General features: G+C 41.9%; 1 protein-coding gene across 1 annotated transcript in view; it reads right to left on the bottom strand.

The window, feature by feature from the left end:
• Window positions 1–12,606, bottom strand: part of myo10 (myosin X) — a 128,765-nt gene that overhangs the window by 79,942 nt on the left and 36,217 nt on the right. The window contains exon 2 of the mRNA XM_085388128.1: window positions 7,254–7,352. Coding sequence (XP_085244254.1) covers window positions 7,254–7,352 — 99 coding nt within the window. The remainder of the gene's footprint in view (window positions 1–7,253; window positions 7,353–12,606) is intronic.

The following is a 12,606-nucleotide window of genomic DNA, read 5'->3' as shown; positions in this document are numbered from 1 at the left end:
AAATTTTCCTACTTTTTTCTATCAGTTTGGCGAGCCACATGGCTGTAATTACCACGATGAAAGGATATGAGTCAAAGGTGTAATTCCCAGACTAAAAACAATTTAAAAGCCTTTATCTGCTTCTTATCTTTAGCTTCAGTTTATAAAACAGGGAATTTCCACTGTGGTGTTTATAGTTGTTTGATACTACTGCATGTAGTCTCCATGGGGAGTCTGACAAATCCTCTCAGGTGATTTTGCTTCTTGGATGTTTAATCTACAAATTTTTAAATCAGGGGGAGTGGAGACGTGCCCGCCAAATGTCCGAGATAACAGCTAGCCCAGAGCTAGTTCAGGTAGTTCTATGCTGCTAGTATTTATATTGTTTTTGCACCCACACCTATTAGAACAGGTGTGGGTTAACAAAAGCCTTAATGAAACAGCATTAGGACCTAAAATGTCTGAACATCAGACTGAGTCTGTGTGTTAACAGACACCAAAAGGCTGCAGGCGGCTAATTACTTCAGTAACATTTAATAATCACTCTGACTTTTCGTGCCAGTAATCAGTTTGTCAGGAGAGGGGAAATGAAACTCTTCATTATGTGTTGTTAGGAGGGAAAACTGAGCCCTCCGGCCCCTCGCTGTCCCTCGCTCTGTCAGCGAGTTGAACAGGTAACCATCCACTCTCCTCCAGCTTCACTCCCCCACCTTTCATCATCATCAAAAGCAGCAGCTGCTCTTTGAATCACCATTCATCTCCTCCTGTATTGTCCTGCAGTCAGTGAAGGAGGAGGAGACTGTCTGCACCGTCAAAAACACTGAAACCCGAGCAAGACGAGAGGAACTCTGCAACCTCTGACAGAAAGGTGTCCACACACACACACACACACACACACACACACACACACACACACACACACACACACACACACACACACACACACACTCTCTAACATTTAACAGCACTTTAACCACTGAAGGCCACTCAAAGCTTCATTATTCTTTCTGGGTAGAAGGAATAAAAGTTTGAATTTTATCCCGAGTCTGGTGTCACCAAATTTATCCTCAGGATTAAGAGCTCAGCAGATTTAATGGCTTTAGCAGCTAGATTACACTCAGGCTGAACACACTAATTCCAATTAGTTCAATAGTTTGTTGTTTGTCACTAAGTGTAAGTGACACCGAAGTAACAGAAAAAGGACACATTTAGCAGCAGGGTGCTTAAACGCTGACAGAAAATTAAACGCAGTATGTTGTCTTTGCATTACTTCAAAAAAAGGAGAAAGAAACATTCAAAGATTGTTGTTTGACCATGTGCAATAGGAATAAATGACACGTGTACACATGTGCACAGTGCTGTAAGCAACAGGTTGGGCTAATTTTATATTTGGCTAATTTTGGGAAATAATAATAATAATTAAATACAACTCCACTCCAATAACACACTTTTATTCTTTAAGCCTTAAAAACCATCAGAAAGCGTGCAGCGTTGTACTTGTACTAGTGAAGCACTTCAGTAACTTATGAGCCCACAGCGTTCACTCTGTAGCCACTGTGATGTTAACAGTGTTGCAGTAACGTGTTTCTGACTCGTCAGCTTTGGATTTCCTCACAAGGAGCAGCATTTGCGCTGAAGCTGAACAGGTGACCTTCATCTCCAGTTACACACAACAGACAACTGGCAGACACACACGAACACACACCTTCATATTTAAATCTATGAATTAGAATGAGTTCACACAAATGCACAAAAGGACAATGGACATGCATGCAAACACACTTGTTTGTATCACGACTTCAGCACTCGCTTAATGATACAAAGGAGCTGCTGTACGATGTCTTGCTCAAGGGCACACACTGCAGTCACATACTGTTTTAAGGCACTTTTTTTAGTTACAGGAGAGCCGACGGAACAGAAGGCCACTCCTGATGCTAGTCACACTAGTTTGTGGTGTGCAGTAAGCGATTATAAGTAACCATTACTAGTATTGTTGAGGCTCTTGAGCAGAGTGTAGTGCCTTTATGTTCTTAACTCTGAGCTTATCAAAAAGAAACCGTTCAACACACGATCCTCAATAAGATTATCACAGCTGTTTACAGCAACTGAAGGAGCTGAGAGAAAAATAAACTATATGAGAAAGAGGAGATATAAGACGAGTAATATGAAAAGCAGAAATAAAAGGAAATCAAAAAGATGAATAACAAGAAAATATAGAAAAAAGACAAGGATGGAAGAGAGAAAAATAAGAAACAGGTGGGAACCCAAGGAATAATGAAGAGATCGAAGGAAAAATAAGGATTAAAGAGTCATTTAACATTTAAAAAAAAAACGAATCCCAAAAATAAATGAGAGAAAATAAAACCCAAACAAGTTAAATTATCAAATGATTAGAGAATTAAAATAAAACAATTTAAAAAAGAATTTAATTTTAAAAAATAAAGAAAAATTAAATGGACAACAGAGATGGATGTATTGGAAAAAAAAAATAAGAGAAAGACACAAGAGAAGAAACAGGTACAGGAAGTGAAGGTACAGGTAAGATGAGTAATACGAGGAAAACTTTATTAACAAAGACAACTTTATCACCACAAAGCATAATTTGTTTGAACTGTGAGGCTCCAAAGCAGCGAGTCAGTTAGCATGCTACGGGCTGAAATTTATTACTTGGAATAATGAAAAATGGCTGGTAAGAGGGAAGAAAAGATTTCGAGTTACTTGGATATAAAACCATTACAACTCATCCTGAGGGGAGCATGAATGGTGGCACTACAAAAAACAAATAACAAACCAAAGTGTCTCCTATATCTGTAGGATCTGTCTGATCCACGGATAGCTTTGTTAAGGTTTCGTGCTAATTTATCATGTAGATGTGGAAAAGCAGAGATTTTTCACTCAGTAAGAGAAAACTTTGACCTGCTGGAAACACATTACAAGTTTTAAGAACGCCAAGTTCACGTGGACTCCTGAGGCGACAGATGTAAAGAGAGACGGACCCCTCCATCCTCTAGTTGACATTTTTTACTGTGGTGAGGAGAGTCATTAGCTTCAGTGGACGGCAGGTCTAACAGACTCTCTGAACGAGCAGAGGCCAGGAGATAAGAATGCCTTAATCTGCCAGTAAATCTTCAGGACAATACTTCAGCTCAACATGACCCTAAATCCCTCAGCACTCACATTTAGCGGCTGTCCTCTGGTAGTGACCCTCTGCTGCTCACTGGCTACACAGGAAGTCTTTGTTAAAGCTGTCAGCACAGGAGGGTAGTGCAGAGTAAATCCACCCAAACAGCTTGCACAGGTTATTGTTTGTTGGCCTGATTTTAAAGGCTTTGGTTGAACAGGAGAATAGGTGGCAGTGGAACTCACTGAAGCACAAACATGTGGAAGACTGCAGATATTAAACATCCTGGACTCTTTCAATTCCTAAAAAGGTTCCTCTATAATGACTCTGTGACCCACGGTTTGGCTTGTTAGGGTTTAGTTTAGACAAGCCCACCTTTTTTCCTTTTTCTTAAGCACTTTTTTTTCTCCAGATTCAGGTTTTTTTTGCAGTTTCACTTCCCCACACTTGCGTGAGTTCAGTGAAATGACAAATCATTTAGTTCTTCTCCTGCTGCTGGTTCTGGTTAGAACTACTAGTGTAGAAAGACTGTAAGCAGTTTCAGTTTAAGCGTGTCCGAGGGACGAGAACCTTCTTGAAAAAAAGCTGACATACCTGAACTACCTGGTCAACGATTCAGCTAACAGAAGACAGAAAGTTCACGTCAAGTTAGTTATCACTGACGCAATGTCAATTATCCGAACCACCACAACTGGCTATGATCAAGCTCCTCACCTTATCTCTTTATCACTGTTGATATTGCACCAGTCCACCTATCAGTCTCCCACTTGGCTCTTCCCTCACGCATGAACAAGATACCATGCCATGCCACGGCCCCACACAATCTGGAGGGGCTCAAAGGTGGAGAAAAGCCGACCCCAAATAAGCTGCATGGGTCTGAGCTCCTGTAGACCAACTTCCTGCAGGATGGGCTGTTGGTGTCTGGTGCAATGTGGATTGGGTAATGATCAGTTGCCAAATTTGGCATTAGGGAAATGGAGTAAAGTCTAAGTGTTCCAAATAGTGGCGTGACCGATGTCTCCACACCAACATGTGGACATCAGCCATAAGAAGTTGTCTCAGTTTGCAAGCTGTAGTTCAGTTACTCAAACAATCATACAATTAAATTCATTCATCTGCCAACGCAACATCCTAAAACACAGGTGTCGAACTCCAGGCCTCGAGGGCTGGTGCCCTGCAGGTTTTAGATGTGTCCTTGATTCAACACAGCTGATTCAAATGGCTAAATTACCTCCTCAACATGTCTTGAACTTCTCCAGATGCCTGCTAATGAACTAACCATTTGATTCAGGTGTGTTGACCCAGGGTGAGATCTAAAACCTGCAGGACACCGGCCCTCGAGGCCTGGAGTTCGACACTCCTGTCCTAAAAGGTACCTTCACATTAACAAATGTATCCCATCCCAACTAATACTACAAACAATGAAAATAATATTAGGGTCTACTTTTTGTTTCGATCTGCCTATATAAAGAAACGCAACAGAAAGTTGGTTAGACACCCAGCAATCCAGATGAGAACAGAGGTGTGACTATCTACAGGAAGCCAGCCAAATGCTGCTCTTACATGTGCTCTGGTTTGTTGACACCACATGATGCTGGCACCTTTGGCTGTCTTTAAAGTGATTACTTTAATGTTTGGAGTCAATAGACCACCATTGTGTGCAGAAACCAACTTTTTGGGTACTCGTGACACTTCAGTCCAAATCTATGGAACAAAACAGCTCACAGAAGATGTTTTCAAATCTAACGTCAAAACCTCCTTGATTGATTGAGGCATGTTAATTCTTAATAATCAACCCAAAACAATGTAAACCCAGTTCCATCTGCCCTACATCCTCCATATCCACTGTTTTGAAAACATGTGGATCAAAGATGTTATGCAGAGCCATATGGAGTTTAGGGATTTTGAGCTTATCCCAAATTATGGGAAGATCTCGCTAAGCCTGGGCTTTCTTATCAGCAACAGAACAGGTGTGGGAAAGATGGGAATGCTTCTTGTCTGCTAAGCAAACAGGCATATAGACTTAATGTTTTGTCCCAGTAGGATGGAAGGACACTCAAAGAAATGTAACCCTCAGAATCCAAAATTTAACCTTGGACTATACCTGCTTTTTAAGGATGTGCTATTTTACTACATCCAAATTTAATGTTAAGTTTAAGCAAATTGGGCCAAAAAGGTCATTCTACCTGTTGTGTTCTGTGAGTTTTTGCTCCCTTGATGCACTTTACACCTCTTACTTCATATTTTAAAAGTACTACATAGGTCATCTAACTCGTGTTTAAACACTGGATCTCCGGGCCAATCTTTGACATAACATGTGACATACACCAATGCAAATCAGAGTAGCAGGGAACCACCACTGCTAAGGAAGTCTCACCTTATAGCCTAAAAGGCACAGACTTCATTTTAACAGCTAGGTGATATAAAGAGGTCCAGCTAAACTTTTACTTCCATAATGAACATGTACAGTGGGGCAAAAAAGTATTTAGTCAGCCACCGATTGTGCAAGTTCCCCCACTTAAAATGATGACAGAGGTCAGTAATTTGCACCAGAGGTACACTTCAACTGTGAGAGACAGAATGTGAAAAAAAAATCCATGAATTCACATGGTAGGATTTGTAAAGAATTTATTCGTAAATTAGGGTGGAAAATAAGTATTTGGTCACCTCAAACAAGGAAAATCTCTGGCTCTCACAGACCTGTAACGTCTTCTGTAAGAAGCTTTTCTGTCCCCCACTCGTTACCTGTATGAATGGCACCTGTTTGAACTCATCATCTGTATAAAAGACACCTGTCCACAGCCTCAAACAGTCAGACTCCAAACTCCGCCATGGCCAAGACCAAAGAGCTTTCGAAGGACACCAGGAAAAGTATTGTAGACCTGCACCAGACTGGGAAGAGTGAATCTACAATAGGCAAGCAGCTTGGTGTGAAAAAAATCAACTGTGGGAGCAATCATCAGAAAATGGAAGACATACAAGACCACTGATAATCTCCCTCGATCTGGGGCTCCATGCAAGATCTCATCCCGTGGGGTCAAAATGATCATGAGAACGGTGAGCAAAGATCCCAGAACCACACGGGGGGACCTGGTGAATGACCTGCAGAGAGCAGGGACCAAAGTAACAAAGGTCACCATCAGTAACACACTACAACGGCAGGGAATCAAATCCCGCAGTGCCAGACGTGTTCCGCTGCTGAAGCCAGTGCATGTCCAGGCCCGTCTGAAGTTTGCCAGAGAGCACATGGATGATACAGCAGAGGATTGGGAGAATGTCATGTGGTCAGATGAAACCAAAGTAGAACTTTTTGGTATAAACTCAGCTTGTCGTGTTTGGAGGAAGAAGAATACTGAGTTGCTTCCCAAGAACACCATACCTACTGTGAAGCATGGGGGTGGAAACATCATGCTATGGGGCTGTTTTTCTGCCAAGGGGACAGGACGACTGATCCGTGTTAAGGACAGAATGAATGGGGCCATGTATCGTGAGATTTTGAGCCAAAACCTCCTTCCATCAGTGAGAACTTTGAAGATGAAACGAGGCTGGGTCTTCCAACATGACAATGATCCAAAACACACCGCCCGGGCAACAAAGGAGTGGCTCCGTAAGAAGCATTTGAAAGTCCTGGAGTGGCCTAGCCAGTCTCCACACCTCAACCCCATAGAAAATCTGTGGCGGGAGTTGAAAGTCCGTGTTGCTCGGCGACAGCCCCAAAACATCACTGCTCTCGAGAAGATCTGCATGGAGGAATGGGCCAAAATACCAGCTACTGTGTGTGCAAACCTGGTAAAGACCTATAGTAAACGTTTGACCTCTGTTATTGCCAACAAAGGTTATGTTACAAAGTATTGAGTTGTATTTTTGTTATTGACCAAATACTTATTTTCCACCCTGATTTACGAATAAATTCTTTACAAATCCTACCATGTGGATTCATGGATTTATTTTTCACATTCTGTCTCTCACAGTTGGAGTGTACCTCTGGTGCAAATTACTGACCTCTGTCATCATTTTAAGTGGGGGAACTTGCACAATCGGTGGCTGACTAAATACTTTTTTGCCCCACTGTATGTCTGCTAAGAGAAGCTCATTATTTGGCACTAACAGTCAGTAGAGTTACTCGAGTGTTACCTGCTATAGTTGTTCTTACCTGGCCATAGTCAGTGGCAAAGACAACAACACCTCCGGAGCAAGAGGACACGGTGCTGGGAAGGAACTGCTCATCCTCCCGTAACCACACCCGGTCGCCCTGCAGAGGAAGAAGAAAAGTTTGCTGAAGACTCTGAATCAAAATATGACATTTATACATTTGTCTCTAAACAATTAATCAGTGATTTTCTGTCATCAATGATATTGCATGAATGGGACCATTATATACAACCTACTACATTTCTTTTTTTAAACTGATAATTTACAAAGCAAAGGGCATCTTAATTTGTTGTTGACCCTCAACAGATCCTAACCACACCTATGCTATTACTGCATAACAGAATCATCTAAATAACTGAATTAAAACCCAAGAAACTGCTTCATGTAACCTAAAAACATTAGAACTCGCTCCTTTTAAATTATTTCGCTTTTAGGTTTCAGATCAATCCAATCTTGTGACTCTACACAACAATGCTAACTGAGTAATGGGATCCACTTCTGCGTCTGGTTTTTTTTGTACAGCACTCTAGAAATCTCAGGGAGACAGAGAAACGTAACTTTATGACAGTATTTAAATAGACTATTTCAGAGGTGGTGCTGTTGGTATATTTTGTCCTTTGCTAAAGACACAGGCTTTCATGTTGCCACGGCATGACCTTTCTCTGACCAAAAGCAGAGTCTCTGCTTTCATGAAAACACGGTAAGCTGTGCAGTGTTTAGTTTCAGAGGTCTCCACCTGCCGTCACCCAGGAGGCCAGTAAAGCTGCATGTTTATTGATGCTTTTTAGCGAGGAGTTCCTGAGAGGACTTTAATACCTGCTGACCAGTCAAGTTTACTGCCACTGGTTTCTACAGCGTTTCTCCTTAGGGTTAACAGCTGGATATGAAATGACTAGAATTCCCCTATTCTTTTGTGTTTGTGGAGGATTAGCAAGGAATCTGTGGAATTTACAAGAGGAGGTCTGATTCTTAACTGCATGTTTAGACGGTTGAAACTTTGTTTGAATCGTTCTTTTGGCTTTGGAAACCTTTAAAAATAATAGCTTCACATCAAGAAAAGCTTTAGTTCAGACAGTGCAGATCATTGATGGATTCGTTTGTTTGATAGGACAGTTTCAGACTAGAAACCAGCCTCCCTGAAATACGACTGAGCTACAGAATCGAGGGGCCCTTCGAGTGGATTCCCTCCTAATCGCATAGCCACATGTGCTGTTGTTCATTAGCGTGGTCATAAGAAGTCTTACAGAGAAACTGCTCATCATTCTTTATTTTGTTTGGCAAATTATGAATGAAACCATTGTTATATGAAGTCCTCAATTTCGTCTTTGTTTTAGTTGCTAGTTTTTGCATTCCTTGCTTCTTTGGTTTTGTCTGCCGTATTATTCAGACCTGCTTAAATGACCGAACAAAAGGTAAGAGGGAGAAGAGGAAGGTCCCAAGAGTTTAAACCTTAAGTGTTTAAGATGCTTTTCTGCTTTTGCTGACCACCTGAATGTTCTCCTCCTGTTTAACCGTCTGAATGAACTTTTCCTCTCACGGTTGTGTTGAAAGAAGTCGTCTCCACATGAAGATAAAAATCCATTTTGATATCTTCATCAGAAGATCGTTTACAGGCCTCAGAATACATGAGGACCAAGAGTGTACCGTTGTTCTCACATTATATTTAACCAGGCCTGTTACCAATGATCATGATGTATAAATCAGCCTCTCTCCCATCGCACCATGTATCTATATCCCCTTTCTGTTTTTTAAAATTATCATTTACCGGGTTGGGTTCGTGTTATGAATGAACACATTTTAACCCCAAACCATGACCCTCACGATTCCTGAACCTAAGTGAAAGCGAAATTAAGCGAGTGAAACAAAGGCAAAACACAAATGAGAGCTCTAAACAGAGGCTGGGCAGACAGCGGCGTCGGATTCTTTGGTGCTCCAGAAAAGAACCGAACAAAGGAAGGTGCTCCATTGTAACACGCACAAAGAGAAGGAGTGTGCTGTTTACCAGCCCGGGACATATGGACATTCCTGGTGTGCACCAGCATGGGAATCTGATGCTCGCACCAAGTTTGGATGTAGAAAGCAAAAGGAGGGTCTCCTTCCACCCACTGGCACACTTTTCAAGGCTCTTTTACCTCTAAAGACACCCCCCATCCCACCCCCAAATACACACATACATTCATTTTGTTTGTCCATCCTCTCTCTGCTGAGAGAAGAAAAAGAGGCATCCAGCACACATCTTATTATCCTTTCTCTCCCACCCCTCTTAATCTTCTCTGTATCTCCTCCTCCCTGAACTCTATCCCTACATGAACACACACACACACACACACACACACACACACACACACACACACACACACACTACCCTATTTCTAAACAAGGGATCTGGGCCAAAAGACTCCGCTTCACCTCCTCTCCGTCATTCATCACCACTGATTGCCTGAACTTTGAACATCAAAGATCTCATTGGTACTTTACAAAGGAATGAAGAAATTAAGGACCTAAAGTTGCATCTGTTAATGGATGAAAACCACACAGAGTTAAAGGCTAATAAAACTAGCAAACACTCAAGAAGCACGTACCACGCTGCACAAAGCTTCAGTAACTGATATAAGGTGGGCTGGTTAAAGGGGAAATGGTCAAGAAGGTAATGTTTTTAAAACAGCAATACCACAAAAGTTAAGTGTATAATGCATATTTTTACTAGATTAGATCAAGTAGGCAGAGCAGAGGTTTCTCAGACGGCTGCACACAATTCCAACGTGCACGGAAGAGAGGAAAAGTGTTCAGGCCAAACATGTAACAGACATTTGGTGATTACATGTAAAGTCTTCCAAACACATGACTCAATGCAAACAAACAAAAAATCACTTCACATGCTGATGTACAAGCCTTTCAGCTGAAATTATTCCACACCTGTAGAGTCTCCTTATACCGCCAATAATCACAAATAAATCACAAGCTCATCATCGCCAATTAAAGGACATCCAAAGCAGTAAAGCTCAACTTCAATGAGGAAAGAGAACAAAAGAGGAAACGGTCGAAAAAGATGTTACTGTTACTGTAAATGATTCTGCCCATCAGTCATACTTTAGAAACGAATAATTCTTCATTGCTAGGAACAAGTTTAAACACATCATTAACAGGTTAAAACGCCAGCATTATTTACAGTACATAGAACATTACTGCGTTTCATCTTGTGGCGTTCATCAGGGTCACAACTGAAGCCAAACACACTGGTCTAGCAATAAAGGTGGTCTGTATGCAACGAGTGATAAGAGTTCTGAGCTCTTTAAAACGAACTCGTGATTTGATAACAGAGCATCAGTACCTGATAAGAGCACAACATGTGTTCCTGGTCTGTTGCAGACTACATAAAGACATGTAGTGCATCAGTTTCTTCTAATTAACTTTTCTTCAGGATCCAACCAATGGTTCAGATACCACAAAACTACGTCAAATTACAAAGAAAGTTCTGTTGAAGCAGTCAGAGAATTTCAGCTCGTAAAAGCTTTCAAAACCACATCAACACAAAACCACCAGCCAAAATTAGGAAAAGTGAGACACCTGTACAAATCTGCAGTTACACTAATTTTCTATCACCACATTGACATGAAAGGAAGCGGGGCCTCGCCGAGCTAATGTCAACACATGAGCTGGGAAACGCTTGAGAGTCTCGACTGGGACTGGGAGCTGCGGATCAAAGCCCAGCTGTTACACCAGAAAGACCTCTGAGCCCCTCGGTCCAGCTAAACCTGAACAAACTCTCTCACACACTCAGAGGTGTCCGAGTATGACTGGTATGAACAGGCAGGATAATTACAGTGGGAAAGAAGCTGCTGAAGAATTATGTTGGATGCCCCCTTACACCAGAAAAGAGGTACAAGTGTTTGGATATAGTGAGAAAGAAATAGCTTTGAGTCATAATTGGTTTTCTGAGGGTAGACACATGTTATAAGAAGTGCTTTGTGCATGGTTTTGGTGTTTTTGCAGGCTGTCTTATCCTATCAGATTAAAAATAATATATATAATAGTGAGATTCAACCTTCTATTTTTAGTCATTTTTGATTCATTAGGTTTAGAGCTTTATCCATCCTCCAACGTATAATATCTTCTGTAAACATGTTGGACGCATGTCTCAGTTATCCAGGGAGATGCTCTTTTCTGGCTGTTATCTCAATCCTGACACCTCCTCGTGGCCAGAGCCAAAACACCAACACAAACCTCCCACCCTGAAAGCTCTGGGAGTAGAATTGAAGCAGTCATCCATCGCCTGCGTGTATTTTCCCTGAGTAACCTCGACATGTGTGGCTAATACTCTCCCAGCAGGGAGCTGGGGAGGGGGGGCGAGGATATGTTCGGGGCTGGGAGCGTTCATACGCCATCGGTGTCGGGAATGAGCAGCTGCCTTGTTTGGGAGATTCCACTTCCTCTCCGACAACAAACTGAGTCTTGTGCTTGACCACAGCTACCCCCTCTATCAGCGCCGTCAATGCAAAAGCCTGTGAGGCTTTTTCTTTATCTTTTCGTGAGCATTAAAACTTTGGCTCAACACAACTGCTGGTATGTTCTCTGGAAGATGACCCGCTGCTGCTCCTGCAAACAAACGCCACTATTTTCTTCCATCTTCATTTATTCCTCTGACGTTCAACTGCTGTTAACAAATAGCTAGAATAAATGAAAAGCCTGCCTTTACACGTATGTATCTGCAAACGAGGAAGCAGCAGTCCAGTTGTTTTCTAGAAGAATCCATGCAATGTGTTGCTGCTGCTGAACTTTGACCTCGTCTACACCAGTTGTTCTGAGACCAGGCACATCTCCAACAGCTGCAGTCCTCCATCAATATTTGCAGTGAATCTATCCTACCACAGTATTCCTTCAGTCAACTCTGAAGCTCTAAAGAGAACTGAACGTTATGGTGGGTGTTAATGGCATCGTTGCCAGCGAGATGTCTGCACTGCTTCCCTGCATCAGTTACTTGTTGGCCGAGCCACTAGTGACAGTATACGGCTGACAGGCCGCTCAAACACCTGGTTATGGTCCATGTCAAATCTGCTCCCAGATTTCACACTTGTTTCCGATATATCTGAGGTGAAATCCGGGCAGAAACTGCCATAGCATAGCATCTGCACAAACAAGTACTTTAAACAGCTTTAGGAGTTTCCAGAGAGCTCAGTTATATAAAGGAAGGTCCAATTGTTTTGATAACTGATCTTTTCAACCATCGTCCCCAACCTTTTGAAGTAATTTTGACCTGACAAATAACACGCCTTACTCTGTGTTACAGACACCCCAAAAGATTTGTGCTTAACTTTTGGAGATGTGAAATTTCCTATTTTATTAGACGGTGTTCA

This window comes from Rhamphochromis longiceps, linkage group LG18, assembly GCF_057381845.1.
Source record: "Rhamphochromis longiceps isolate RC_006_pf linkage group LG18, R_longiceps_female_GT1.1, whole genome shotgun sequence".
NCBI classification, from domain to species: Eukaryota; Metazoa; Chordata; class Actinopteri; order Cichliformes; family Cichlidae; genus Rhamphochromis; species Rhamphochromis longiceps.
This window is presented reverse-complemented; position numbering and strand designations above follow the sequence as displayed.